At 45.5% G+C, this 14,829-nt stretch overlaps 1 protein-coding gene and 1 long non-coding RNA gene across 4 annotated transcripts in view; one reads left to right on the top strand and one right to left on the bottom strand.

Annotated features, from left to right (window-relative positions):
• ARPC1A (actin related protein 2/3 complex subunit 1A) overlaps positions 1 to 10,382 on the bottom strand; it is a 39,831-nt gene extending 29,449 nt beyond the window's left edge. For all 3 annotated transcript variants that reach the window (XM_045387914.2, XM_045387915.2, XM_045387917.2), the window contains exons 1-2: positions 10,280 to 10,382; positions 2,518 to 2,610 (exon numbers count right to left, since the gene is read on the bottom strand). In XM_045387914.2, coding sequence (XP_045243849.1) covers positions 2,518 to 2,581 — 64 coding nt within the window. In that variant the 5' untranslated portion in view covers positions 2,582 to 2,610; positions 10,280 to 10,382. The remainder of the gene's footprint in view (positions 1 to 2,517; positions 2,611 to 10,279) is intronic.
• A 91-nt stretch (positions 10,383 to 10,473) lies between these two features.
• On the top strand, positions 10,474 to 14,775 carry LOC135969778 (uncharacterized). The gene is made up of 2 exons (XR_010585178.2): positions 10,474 to 10,768; positions 12,027 to 14,775. It is a non-coding gene; the product is annotated as an uncharacterized lncRNA (long non-coding RNA).
• Positions 14,776 to 14,829: the final 54 nt, after the last annotated feature.

The raw sequence follows: 14,829 nt of genomic DNA, 5'->3' as shown, positions 1-14,829 counted from the left end.
AGGCCAGTCATGAATAGTCCCCACCTACACTCACTTTCCTACCCTCCTTAGGAAAGCTACATCTATCTGCTTTACAGATAAAACTGTGGAACTAGGTAAATATCTAGCTATAAAATCCTAAGGACTTAAGAGTGCTTTCTGAAAACTAGTTATATATTTCTCTAACTTTCTCACATGTATATAGAGATTTCAAAAGCCAAGTCCAAATTTAAACCTGGAAAATGTTATAAATTTCAAATTCCAATGTCAAAAAAAAAATGTTGACTTAATATGCTGAATTTATCAAGTAGTTTAAATGAGGACAATGATAGCTTGCATCTGTATTAAAAATAATTGGAAATACTCCAAAAGCCTATTTTTAGATGGGAAAGTGGAAACAGAAGATCCAGGAAAGCTGGCTATGAAGCTCTGTGAGATGGTTACAAAGCACATGCTCTAAATTCACTATCCTGCCAGGTTATATATATTCAAGCACCCAATACACAGGCTCTTTTTTTTTTTTTTCTTTTTGTGAGACGGAGTCTTGCTCTGTCACCCAGGCTGGAGTACAGTGGCGCGATCTTGGCTCACTGCAAGTTCCACCTCCAGGGTTCAGGCCATTCTCCTGCCTCAGCCTCCCAAGTAACTGGGACTACAAGCACCCGCCACCTCGCCCAGCTAGTTTTTTGTTGCACCACTGCGCTCCAGCCTGAATGACAGAGCAAGACTCTGTCTCAATAAATAAACACAGAAAAAAGAAGAAAAAAAAAACCATGAAAACTGGATATCTACATACAAAAGGAACCCTATCTTACAGGATACACAAAAATTAACTAAAAATGGATCAAAGTCCTACATAAAAGGACTAAAGCTTTAAGACTCTTAGAAGGAAACATAGGCATAGGCACACATCGTTGTGATCCTGGATTATGCAATGGTTTCTTTGATACAACAGCAGAAATACAAGCAACAAAAGAAAAATAAGCGAAATTGGACTTTTTCTCTCCAATTCTGCTCTTTCTGTATTTTTATTATTTAATTATTATTTTTTTTTTTGAGAAAGAGAGTCTTGGTCTGTCATCTAGGCTGGAGTACAGTGGCATGAACATGGCTCACTGCAGCCGTGGACTTCCAGACTCAAGTGATCCTCCCACCTCAGCCTCCCATGTAAGCTGGGGCCACAGGCACGTGCTACCACACCCAGCTAATTTTTATTTTTTGTAGAGACGAGGTTTCTCCCAGGCTGATCTCGAACTCCTAGACCCAAGCGATCCTCTCGCCTTGGCCTCCCAAAGTGCTGGAATTACAGCACCGTGCCTGGCAACTTGTTCAAAATTAAAAACTTGTGTGTGTCAAAGAATACCTTCAAAGAAGTGAAAGGACAACCCACAGAATGGGAGAAAATATTTGATAAGAGACTTGTAGCCAGAATATATAAAGAACTCTTATGACTCAACAATAAAAAGATAACCCTATTTAAAACTAGGCAGACATGTCGGAATAGACATTTCTCCAGAGACATACAAATAGCCAACAGGCATGTCAAACAATGTTCAACATCAATACTCATGGAGGAAATGCAAATCAAAACCACAATGAGATACTACTTTATACACACTATGATGTCTGTAATAAAGACAGACAAGGCTGAGCATGGAGGCTCATGCCTGTAATCCCAGCATTTTGGGAGGCCGAGGCAGGCAGATCATTTGAGGTCAGGAGTTCGAGACCAGCCTGGCCAACATGGTGAGACCCCATCTCTACTAAAAATAAAAAAATTAACCAGGAGTGGTGGCACATGCCTGTAATCCTAGCTACTCAGGAGGCTGCGGTAGGAAAATTGCTTGAACCCGAGAGGCAGAGTTTGCAGTGAGCTGAGGTTGTGCCATTGCGAGACTCTGTCTCAAAAACAAAACAAAACAAAACAAACAAGCAAAATATGTATATATGTACACACACACACATTTTTTGTATTTTTCTTTGCAGAGACAGGGTTTTGCCATGTTGCTCAGGCTGGCCTTGAACTCTTGAGCTCAAGATATTTGCCTGCCTTGGCCTCCCAAAGTGCTGGGATTACAGGCATGAGCCACTGCATGCAGCCTCATCTTGTTATATTATCTGTCACTTTGCTTGCTGGACTGTGCCTACTTCTAAGAGCATTCTCCATCCCTTTCTAGTTTGCTGGAGCTAGAAAATGAGAAACTCAAGCTGCTTATGAATAACACAGTAAATACTAGTTAATAAAGCTCTGAGTAGCTCAGGAACAAACCGCTTGTCTCTGAAACAGCTTATTCTAGGTCCTAGTGCTGTGACTAAACCTGAACTTGGTATGTAACCTCTGCACAGCCCTTCCTTCACTCTGGGTCTTAGTTTATCTATCTGTAAACCAAAGGACTGACTTAGTTCCCTTCTGAATGTACATAATAGATGTATGTTCCTTGCACATGTGATACTGAGATATGTGAGCCCCAAATGTGTCTAAAGATGAGATGTACCAAAGGTACCAAAATACAAAAGAAAAGTTAATAAAATACTTACGAGTACGATCCCTGTTCCAGGCATGACAGGTGATTGGCTCTAGTAAAAACTGATGCAGTGACATTATTCTTAGTGTTTTCAAAGGAGAGAAAGCTGCAATGAACAACAACAAAAAACATTTTGTACAATAGGGAAAAGGTAAGTAACCAATGTTTAAGTTGTCTGAGGATCTTTTTTTTTTTTTTTTTGAGACGGAGTCTCCCTCTGTCGCCCAGGCTGGAGTGCAGTGGCCGGATCTCAGCTCACTGCAAGCTCCGCCTCCCAGGTTTACACCATTCTCCTGCCTCAGCCTCCCCAGTAGCTGGGACTACAGGCGCCCGCCACCTCGCCCAGCTAGTTTTTTGTATTTTTTAGTAGAGACGGGGTTTCACCGTGTTAGCCAGGATGGTCTCGATCTCCTGACCTCATGATCCGCCCGTCTCGGCCTCCCAAAGTGCTGGGATTACAGGCTTGAGCCACCGCGCCCGACCTGTCTGAGGATCTTAAGATGGTCAGAAATAAAACATTGTTCTCCCATTAAAAAATAATCTGGCCAGGCGTGGTGGCTCACACTTGTAATCCCAGCACTTTGGGAGGCCAAGGCTGGTGGATCACGAGGTCAGGAGTTCAAGACCAGCCTGGCCGACCTGGTGAAACCCCGTCTCTACTAAAAATATAAAAATTAGCTGGGCATGGTGGCACACACCTGTAGTTCTAGCTACTAGGGAGGCTGAGGCAGGAGAATTGCTTGCACCCAGGAGGCAGAGGTTGCAGTGAGCTGAGATCATACCACTGCACTCCAGCCTGGGCAACAGAGCGAGATTCTGTCTCAAGGACAAAAAAAAAAAAAAGAAGAAAAATGCCGGGCGTGGTGGTCAGGAGATTGAGACCATCCTGGCTAACATGGTGAAACCCTGTCTCTACTAAAAATACAAAAAATTAGCCGGGCGTGGTGGCAGGTACCTGTAGTCCCAGCTACTTGGGAGGCCAAGGCAGGAGAATGGCAAACCTGGGAAGTGGAGCTTGCAGTGAGCCGAGATCATGCCACTGCACTCCAGCCTGGGTGACTGAGCAAGACTCCGCCTCAAGAAAAAAAAAAAAAAAAATCTGTCTCATTGTCGAAACTTAACCATCTGAATAAATCTAGCATTGTAACAACTAATGTGGAATTTATTCTGTTAAGGGTCATAGGTACAGGATATTCCTAGTCTCAAATTATTATCCCACAGATTGCTTACTAACTACAAAGAGAAAAAGATGCCTTTACATTGAAGAAATCTGGCAATCACCACGTGATCAAACTCAGTATTATAAATAGCGGATCAATCTAACTGGATGGGCCTCCTGATGGTAGTCCACATGAAGTACATCATCACTTATAAATAGTGACTTAACTTACCATCCAAATCAGAACACTTCTGAGAGCAAAAATAAACAATGGTTATGCCGACACAACAGGTCACAGGGCTATCCTGGAGAAACCTGGGAATATGGTCAACCTACCAGTGAAGTCTTTCTTTCAAACATATTTCCTCTAAACCCAATCAAGATTCAGACCTAATTTTCAGTTTACAAGAAATAAAGGGTAAAGGAACTGGTCAAACAACACAAGGAGGAAATAAACAGTTAAAGCCAGGGTGTGTGCCATTCTATAGAATAACTGGCCTGGACTATTCCAAAAATAGCAATATGGAGGCAGGGCGAGAACTGTTCTAGAGAGCTATGAAAACCAAATTTGATAAGTGAAAGTTGATTATAATCTATTTCTTTCTTTCTGAAACAGAGTCTCACTCTGTTGCCCAGACTGGAGTATAGCGGCACCATCTCAGCTCACTGCAACCTCCACTTCCTGGGCTCAGGTGATCCTCCTGCCTCAGCCTCCCGAGTAGCTGGGATCACAGGTGTGCACCACCAGGTCCGGCTAATTTTTCTATTTTTAGTAGAGACGGACTTTCACCATGTTGGCCAGGCTGGTCTTGAACTCCTGGCCTCAAGTGATCCGCCCTCCTCAGCCTCCCAAAGTGCTGAGATTACAGGTGTGAGCCACCGTGCCTGGCCCATAATCTACATTTTAAATTGGGCAGAAAAGATGTATTTTCTACAGCAGGGAAAATTACAATTTATTTTTATTTATTTATTTATTTATTTATTTATTTTTTTGAGACGGAGTCTCGCTCTGTCGCCCAGCCCAGGCTGGAGTGCAGTGGCGCGATCTCGGCTCACTGCAAGCTCCGCCTCCCGGGTTCACGCCACTCTCCTGCCTCAGCCTCCCGAGTAGCTGGGACTACAGGCGCCCACAACCGCGCCCGGCTAATTTTTTGTAATTTTTAGTAGAGACGGGGTTTCACCGTGGTCTCGATCTCCTGACCTTGTGATCCACCCGCCTCGGCCTCCCAAAGTGCTGGGATTACAGGTGTGAGCCACCGCGCCCGGCCGAAAATTACAATTTAAACTAGATATTACATATGGAATTATTTTCATTTTCTTAGGTAAGATAACGGTATTGACATTAGGTAGGAGAATATCCTAGCTCTTAGGAGACAAAGATAATGATGAAGTGTTCAGGGATGAAGTATCATGATGTCTTCTGTAACTTCTTTTCTTTTTGTGGGGGTGGCAGGGGAAACAGGGTCTTGCTCTTTCACCCAGGTTTAGAGGACAGTGGTGCAATCTACGCTTACTGTAGTCTCCGTCTTCTGGGCTTAAGTGATCCTCCCACCTCAGCCTCCTGAGTAGCTGTGGATACGAGCATGCACCGCCAAGCCCAGGTAATTTTTGTAGAGATGGGGTATCACCATGTTGCCCAGGCTGCTCTGTCTGTCAAGTGATCCACCTGCCTCAGCCTCCCAAAGGGCCGGGATTACAGGCATGAGCCACCATGCCCAGCCACTGTAACTTATTTTCAACAGTTCAGGACAGAAAATATATAGAATGTGAATGTGGCAAAATGCTAACTGGTGAATCGAGGCAAAGAGTATGTAGGTGTTTGTGATAATACTTTTCAAACTTTTAATTGTAACTAAATGAAAAGCAGGAATCTGCAAAACATTAAATTAAAAATTCTCTATTTTATAGGTACCCAAATCTAGATACACTTGAAGAAGCAACCATTACCTGAAATGGGAACATTTTTCAAAATGCAGCCAGCCTTCCTCTACCCCCAACTTTATCATTTCCAGGAGGCACCCTCACTATAAACTCAAGTTTCAACACACATAAGTACGTGTCATGTTAACCCAGGGTGGAGGCTGAATGTGAGACATGAATTCTGATGCAAGCAGGAAATGAATGGAAGGGCCACTAGAAGGTTGTAAAGTGAACAATGAAAGTTCAGCTGACAAAGCGGAAATCAATCTCAGTTAGAAAGCAGAAATAGCACCTCTGCTAATTGGAAAGGAACCCAGGCCAGGTGCGGTGGCTCAAGCCTGTAATCCCAGCACTTTGAGAGGCCGAGGCGGGTGGATCACCTGAGGCCAGGAGTTCCAGACCAGCCAGGCGAACATGGAGAAACCGTCTCTACTAAAAATACAAAAATGAGCTGGGCATGGTGGCAGGCACCTGTAATTCCAGCTACTCGGGAGGCTGAGGCACAAGAATCTCTTGAACATGGGAGGCGGAGGTTGCACTGAAGCAAGATGGTGCCACAGCACTATAGCCTGGGTAACAGAGGGCGACTCTGTATCAAAAAAAAAAAAAGGAGGGGGGAACCCAAAGGTAAGTGCAACTTTAAAGAAAAAACATCCAATATCTTGAACTGGCAGAGAAATGCTAGTATTTCATATTCTATTCTAAGAGTGAAGATAGTTAAGTCGTTACTTTCTTCTTTCATACAGTCTAGAAAGCAAACTACAACTCACAGAGAAAAAGCTTAGGAATTGGCAATTTAAAAAAGTTTTAAATGAATTCAAATGAGAATGTTTAATTTTTTTTTTTTAAAGAACTTCCAGATGCTCACTGCATGCTTCTCTCTTTATCTCTGATATCAGATGCTCACTCCAAATTGTTCCATCACAACAGATTTTAGTTACAGCTACTCAAAATAACACGCTGTCATAAAATAACTCCTTAATTAAAAGTGCTTTAGTTCAAAAGCCACATTTGATAAGCTTATTTGTTAACTAAAAATAAAATTGGTCTGCAAATCAGTAATTTGATGCAAATATCTGTGTGCCATAAAGTATATGTTTCACGTCCAGTTGAAAAGTACAGCTGCGGACAAAAGGCTTTCTCATGTTCAACTCAGTTTTATAAGCAATGTAGCAAAGACTTCAAAAGAGGTGGCCATTTACACAACAGTGTAATTGCTTCTAAAATTTCTAATTTTGCCATATCATTCAAGTTCCATATTTGGACATATACTCAAGACCTGTACTTCTTTTATAATCAGGTGGCTATTTTAAGTCTGTAGGCCAAGACAACACTCATGTTTGTCAAATTTAGAATGCACCTAGCAAACACAGCTTGCATTCATGAAACCCAGTGAATGCAGAAGAAATTCCTAATAGCCTGAATTATGTACCAAGAAAGGGTACCTTCTGTCATAGGGTGATAATTATAATTTCTAAACTATGATTAATGTTTAAGTGAAATCTGAAAAGTTTTGTCTTAAGAGAGCTAGAGAGGGAGAAAAGGGAACAAATAAAAATGTCAGGAACTCCTCATCCCTTTTCTTTTTTTTCTTTTTTTTTTTTCTTTCTTTCTTTCTTTCTTTCTTTCTTTCTTTCCTTTCTTCCTTTTTCTTCCTCTTTCTTTCTCTCTTTCTCTTTCTTTCTCTCTCTCTCTCTCTCTCTCTCTTTCTTTCCTTTCTCTCTTTCTCTCTTTCTTTCAGACAGAGTCTCTGTCACCCAGGTTGGAATGCAGTGGTGCGCGATTTCGGCTCGTTGCAAGCTCCACCTCCCGGGTTCACACCATTCTCCTGCCGCAGCCTCCCGGGTAGCTGGGACTACAGGTGCCTGCCACCACGCCTGGCTAATTTTTTTTGTATTTTTAGTGGAGACAGGGTTTCACAGTGTTAGCCAGGATGGTCTCGATCTCCTGACCTCGTGATCCGCCCGCCTCGGCCACCCAAAGTGCTGGGATTACAGGCATGACCACCGCACCCGGCCCCCCCATCCCTTTTCTTTATCTATCACACGGAATACAGAGTCATTCTGATGTATGGCTAGCCATGGGCTCTGAAGCCGAGGCTGGGTTTGAACCCTGGCTTTTGACACACACTAGCTATGAGACCCTGGGCAAGTCACTTGATATGTCTAAATATCATTTTTTTTCTTCTGTAAAATAGATATACCACCGATATCACAAGGAGAATTAAATGAGACAACATGTGAAAGCAAGTAGTACAGAGCGTAGCCTGAAAATACATGCCAGTAGGTTCCCTTTCTTCCTTTGACCCAAGGCTTTTTTTTTTTTTTCAGATGGAGTTTTGCTCTTGTTGCACAGGCTGGAGTGAAATGGCGCGATCTCAGCTCACCGCAACCTCTGTCTTCTGGGTTCAAGTGATTCTCCAGCCTCAGCCTCCCAAGTAGCTGGGATTATAGGTGCGTGCCACCATGCCTGGCTAATTTTGTATTTTTAGTAAAGACGGGGTTTCTCCATGTTGGTCAGGTTGGTCTCAAACTCCTGACATCAGGTGATCCACCCGCCTCAGCCTCCCAAAAAGTTGGGATTACAGGCGTAAGCCACTGCGCCTGGCCAACCCAAGGCTTTTAAACCAACCATAGAACCCACCAGTTAGTTTCTCTGAGCTTGGAAACGTTGACATATGCTATAAATTCTTGGCCCTACTCCTTTGGAGCTTGAAAGTATTCACACAAGTGGGAATTTCCGTCCCCTATTTAGGGTCAGTTTTTAAGACCGTGATTCACCTAGTTCCTAATCACTCTCATTACCCAATCTAGCAACATCAAGTACTCCAACAAGGTCACCACACCCTCCTCAACGTTCAGACAGGCTCCAGTCCAGGCACCAGCCTCACCAGCAGACCATTTTAAACTTCTTTATGTAGGATTTGTTTCAGCATTGGATGAGACGATTAGATCAAAGTATCACCACTCCCCGTCCAAAATAGGAGTTTTCCAAAATGGTCCCTTCCTTTAACTGTGATTAACAGATGTACTCCAGAAGATCTCCGAATACTTTGTGGGAGAAAATAGCCATATAAGCTGGGTGCGGTGTCTCACACCCCAAATCCCAGCAGTTTGGGAGGTCTAGGTGGGAGGACAGCTTGAGCTCAGGAGCTCCAGACCAGCTTGGGCCACATATGGAGACCCTGTCTTTACAAAAAATACAAAAAGAAAAAAAAAATTAGCCAAGTGCAGTGGCTCATGCCTGTAGTCCCAGCTACTCGGGAGGCTGAGGCAGGAGAATCGCTTGAACTCAGGAGGTGGAAGTTGCAGTGAGCCGAGATCACACCACCACACTCCAGCCTGGGTGACAGAGTGAGACTCTATCTCCAAAAATAAATAAATAAAAATAAATGAAAATTAGCCCAGCGTGGTGGCACATGCCAGTAGTCTCAGCTACTCAGGAGGCTGAGGTGGGAGGATCTCTTAAGCCCAGGAGGTCGAGGCTGCAGGACACACACACACAAAAAGGAAGACAACAGCCATACAGTTACCCACTCCCTAACAGGACAAAAACACCTTCCTGACTGATGCCCCTCTTTTGTTTTTAGATACCTGAAAACCCAGGCCCTATGTAAAACCAAAAGACTAGATAAAATTGAGAAGAGAGGGCAAAACTAAGATAATCTCGGCAATTTAAGCTATGAGTTGACATAGACAGAAGGTTCCAAAGCTGCAAAACAGATGGCTTTATAATCAAAGATTCTAAGCTATAATTGATTAAGTGCCTCTCATGTTCCCAGCAGCGTTGTAAATACCGGGATGGGGCCAGAAACTTAAATAAGGCTGACACCATTCTGGTCTTCAAGTCTGGAGGGTTGGTGTTTGGGGAGAGTGGAGGAGGTAGAAAAGGAAAGGAAGACGGATATGCATAGAATGCCCAGAAGCAGTAATAATAGCTAATATTTATTGATCACCTACTCTGGGCCAGGAACTATTCTAAGCAATTTACGCAAATAAGCTCATTTCATCCTTAGCAAAACAGTAAGAATCTTTTTCTTGCAGATGAGGAAACAGGCACAGAGAAGCATCTTCCCAGGATCACCCAGCAAAAGTGGCGGTGCCAGGATTGGCATAAAAGATTCCAACAAGCGAATAAGAGCGCCGAGAAGGGAGAAATTTTGACTTGGGGGAAGGCGGTGCTCATGCAGGGGAATCTTAAAGAACTCGGGAGAAGGTTTTTCTCGAGATCGGGAAGGTTCCCCAATAACTGAAGGATTGAGGGCTGCCCTAGAGAGCAGGCAAACATCCTATGGGCGCCTACTGTATGCAGGGATCGACTGTAGGCGCCAAAGAGATGAAAAGTCCCGCAGGTCGCTCGATTAGGGGAGATCCTTCTGCTTGACACAATTTTAAAGACGGTGACAAATGCCCCCAGCAGAGATGCAAGTAGGACCCTGGGAGCGCAGAAGGGGCCGTTAATTCGGTCATCGGAGGCGGCTAGGAGCTTGAACATCCTGAGAGAAGCTCCAGGGGATCCACGGAGAAAGGGGATCCCCGCCCCCTCAGGAGGCCCCAGCCGGAGACCCGGCCGCGCCTCAGCCTCGGGGCCCCGCGGCCTAAGACCCCGTCTCACTGCCCCCGCGGGTCCAAGGCCGGCGCGAGGCCTGGACAACAGAGGCCGACAGGTTGAGACGCTCGCCCCTGCTGGCCGTTACCTGGGATCTGGGGAGTCCGGACGAGCTCGGAGCGGAGGATTCGCGGACTCTGGGCAGTCGACGCGAACAGGCTCCGGCGGGCGCGGGCGGAGGACGGAAGCCCAGAGGGAGCGGCTGACAGATCCCGGAAGTGGCCACAGCGCCTGCGCGTTGCGGCCGCGCGGGCCGTCCGCGCATGCGCACAGCTCGGGCGTGCAGTCCGGGGCTAGGCAGGCTGTGGAGCAGGAGGATACGCTGTCCGATCGGCTTGGTACCGGCGGTGGCCCTTCAGAGGAAATGCGGCCCCACGGAACGCCTGGCAAGTGCTGGGGAAGCGGCATGGTCATCTCACTCCGTTCCTCAACTAATTTCCTCACAATCGCGAGCCGAAGTGTGGCGCCTTGGCAGTTTCGCAAGTTCTTTTGTCAGGAGATGAGTGATTGAGGATTGGGGGTCTTTGGAGCTCTTGGACCTGACGAACAATTGTTTTTCTCCCTTCAGAGAGCCAAGGTCAGAGCCAGTCGACCTCAGCGCTGCTCCCTGCAGGGAGCCTCCGCCCCCGCGGTGCTCCCTCTGTGGAAAACCCCTGAAGCCCCCCAGGAACATTCTCGACCCTTCCTGGGGCAGAATCACTTGTTCCCTGCTCCCAAGATGGCGCCTCAGGGAAAAAGGGTTGGGGGAACTTGGCAAGGTCCCCAATTCACAGAGGACAGAGCCTGTCCCGCAGATGCAGCTTCTGAGAAATGCCCTGATCCCCACCTGCAACCAGGCTGCTGCCCTTGAACCCGTAGAAATTCTGGAGCAGCCCCAGCCCCCTCAGATGGGGCTACTCGAGAGCTTTTCTTTTTTCTTTCTTTTTCTCTTTTTTTAAACAGGTTCTCGATCTGTAGCCCAGGCTGGAGTGCAGTGGCGCGATCATAGCTCACTGCAGCCTGGAACTCCTGGGCTCAAGCGATCCTCCCGCCTCAGCACCCCATGTAGCTGGGACTACAAGTGCACACCACCACGCCTGTCTAATTTTTATTTTTTAGTAGAGACAGGGTCTTGCTGTGTTGCTCAGGCTGGTCTTGAACTCCTGGGCTCAAGCTGTCCTTCCTCTTTGGTCTATCAAAGCCCTCGGATTACAAGTGTGAGCCACTGTGCCTGGCTAATTTTTATATTTTTTGTAGAGATGAGGTTTCCCTATGTTGTCCAGGCCGGTCTTGAGCCCCTGGGCTCAAGCAGTCCTCCATCCTCTGCTTCCCAAAGTGCTGAGTGTGAGCCCCCCCTCCGTGCCAGGCCAACCAAGGGCTTGTCTCCTTCCCTTTGGTATTTACAAGTTTTATCCCAATGCTTGGTTGTAAGTTGAGGTTTACATAGGTGTACTTGTCAAACTCTCAATTTCAGACCCGCTATGTTCTTTTTGAGACGGAGTGTTGCTCTGTCGCTCAGGCTGGAGTACAGTGGCGCCATCTCGGCTCACTGTAACCTGTGCCTCCCGGGTTCAAGTGATTCTCCTACCTTAACCTCCTGAGTAGCTGGGACTACAGCCGCGCGCCACCATGCCTGGCTAATTTTTGTATTTTTAGTAGAGACGGGGTTTCACAATGTTGGCCATGCTAGTGTTGAACTCCTGACTTTAGGTGATCCCACCTGCCTCAGCCTCCCAAAGTGCTAGGATTACAGGCGTGAGCCACGGTGCCCCACCAGACCCGCTATGTTCTTTGGAGTTAGTGTAGAGGTCCCCAACCTCCTGGCTGCTAACGGGTACTGGTCTGTTGCCTTTTAGGAACCCACTGGCACATGAGGTGAGCAGGACGAGCCAACGAAGTGTCATCTGTATTTACAGCTGCTCCCCATCTCTCGCATTACCGCCTGAGCTCTGCCTGCTGTTGCATCAGTGGGGACATTAGATTCTCATAGGAAAGTGAACCCTATTGTGAACTGCATATGTGAGGGATCTAGGTTGCATGCTCGTATAAGAATCTAATGCCTGATGATCTAAAACCATCCCACCCCTCTCCCCCTGCCCCTGCCCTCTAGTCCGTGGAAAAATTGTCTTCCATGAAACTGATCCCTGGTGCCAAAAAGATTGGGGACCACTGAGTTAGTGAATCCAGCTGTTAATGGAGCACTCTCTGCACTGAAAGTCACTAATTTTAACTCTGCCCCATGGTTACAAAGTCTTTGGTCATAGGGTAATAGAGCAGATGGAGCATGAAGACCATTGTAAATTCCTTACCGCCTCCAAGAGACAGCTTGGGAAAGGGAGGACAGCAGTTGTGGAAAGCAGGGATTCTTGTGTGTCTGCAAGTTACATGAATCAATTCCCAAGTATATAGAGGAGTTTATGAAGGTCCCACCTCTTTACAAGGAACACTTACTGCTTTGATGGAATTTATAATCTGGATGGACGAGAGTGACAAATGCAAATTAATACCAGACTTTATGATAAGTGACAAGAAATGTTAGCCCCAGAAAAATAACAGACATTTACTCTTAGTCACTAGTTCTGATTTGAAATAGTATTTTGCAGTTTAGCCTAACCAAATCTTACCATCTGATGCATTTCACTTCTTTTTTTTTTTTTTTTTTTTTTGAGATGGAGTCTTGCTCTGTCACCCAGGCTGGAGTGCAATGGCGTGATCTCAGCTCACTGCAACCTCTGCCTCCCAGATTCAAGCGATTCTCCTGCCTCTGGCTCCTGAGTAGCTGGGATTATAGGCGCACGCCACCACACCCAGCTAATTTTTGATTTTTAGTAGAGACAGTGTTTCACCATGTTGGTCAGGCTGGTCTTGAACTCCTGACCTCGTGATCCGTCCGCCTCGGCCTCCCAAAGTGCTGGGATTACAGGGGTGAGCCACCACACCCAGCCCACTTGATATTTTATGAGTCATTCCAGATGGTAGAATCTCAGCTCTAAGCGGGGCTCTTAAAGTTAAACCACCTATTCTGTAACTGAAGAAAAAGGACCAGCATATTTTGACACTTGAGGGTTTTTTTTGTTTTGTTTTGTTTTGAGACGGTGTCTTGCTCTGTCGCCCAGGCTGGAGTGCAGTGATGTGATCTCAGCTCACTGCAACCTCCACTTCCCTGGTTCAAGCGGTTCTCATGCCTCAGCCTCTGGAGTAGCTGGGATTACAGGCGTGTGCCACCACACCTAGCTAATTACTGTATTTTTAGTAAAGATGGGATTTTGCCATGTTGGCCAGGCTGATTTTGAACTCTTGGCCTCAAGTGATCCACACACCTTGGCCTCCCAAAGTGCTGGGATTACAAGCATGAGCCACCACACCTGGCCTGAAACCTGAGGGTTTTGATACAAGGAAGGGTTGCAGGACTGGCCACCTGCTCTGGCCTTACCTGTTTACCATCATGCCCTGCTATAAAAGCCAACCATCAGGGTTCTAAGGAGGGTGAGTTACTTTTAGTGTTTAAGGCATGTGTGATGTAGTATCCAAAATGCAGACTCAACCTTTTAAAAAATTAGTATCATGGGTGAGGGGCGGCTGTCTGGGTGGCTTGTGAGTAAAAGGATTTACCAAGACAGTTGTAGACAAAGGCAGATTTGTTAGAGAAAGCAGGAAGATACGAGAAGGCAACAGGCAGAATCAGCAGAAGAGCAGCCGACTGCAAAGAAAGGCTTGCTGGGGATTTTATGGAATAGTGTTTATGCCGTAATTGTTGGGTGCAGGAAGATTGTGAGTTATTTGCAGAGGAGGGCTGTGTGTCTGGACCATGAAGAATGGCAGACTTGTAGTTTACTTGCTGCTTATTTGCTTTCCCCTGCTCCCACCATCCTGACTCTTTTTCCCTAATTAGACTTCATAATTAGTGCCAGGGAAGGTGGTACTTAGAAGTGGGCAATGGAAGGGAGGGGAGGGATTGGACACTACTGTGGGTGATTTTGTTGGCTTTGCTGATTGGATTGGAATTGGAATTGAGTTGAATTAGAATTTGGTCAAGATTCAAGTCATCAAATATTTAATAAATACCAAGTGCCAAGTATTGTGTTAATGAGTAGAGTAAGATCCTTCTGTTCTCAAATAATTTAGAGGTTAGGATATGACCAGGTCACAAATTATTTTATCTTATTTTATAGACCAGGGATGGCTGCTAAAATAATTTTAAATATGAGGAAATGCACAATACCTTGAACCTGGAAGGTCCTGGTTAACATTCCTTGAATGGAAGTGAGAATGAATGAAAGCAAACAATCTGGATGTCAAAGGACACAGAGGTTACTGCTAGTTGAGAATGGAAGGTGGGGCTTGTATAGACACATCAGGAACATAATCCATCATAGTTTAGGAAGGTTACATGTTTGTAAAGGCGTAAGGATTTCCTTTTCAGGAGAGCTTGATTTAATAACTGGAATGTGGAGTTGGAGAGTAAGAAGATTGTTTTTTGCTTGTGCCAACAGCTGAAACGGTGAACAATTACTGCAGATCTGCCAATAATGTCTGCCATCTAGTCACCAAAAAGACTGTTGGGAATACTGAATCAATGGCAATAAAAGCTATAAACAAACAAAAGGACCAAACTATTAATGCATATTCTGTGTTACTAGTTAACAATCATCCTTATGC

This window comes from Macaca fascicularis, chromosome 3 (assembly GCF_037993035.2).
Source record: "Macaca fascicularis isolate 582-1 chromosome 3, T2T-MFA8v1.1".
NCBI classification, from domain to species: Eukaryota; Metazoa; Chordata; class Mammalia; order Primates; family Cercopithecidae; genus Macaca; species Macaca fascicularis.
Note: the sequence above shows the minus strand (reverse complement) of the source record. Positions and strands in the feature narration are given on the sequence as shown.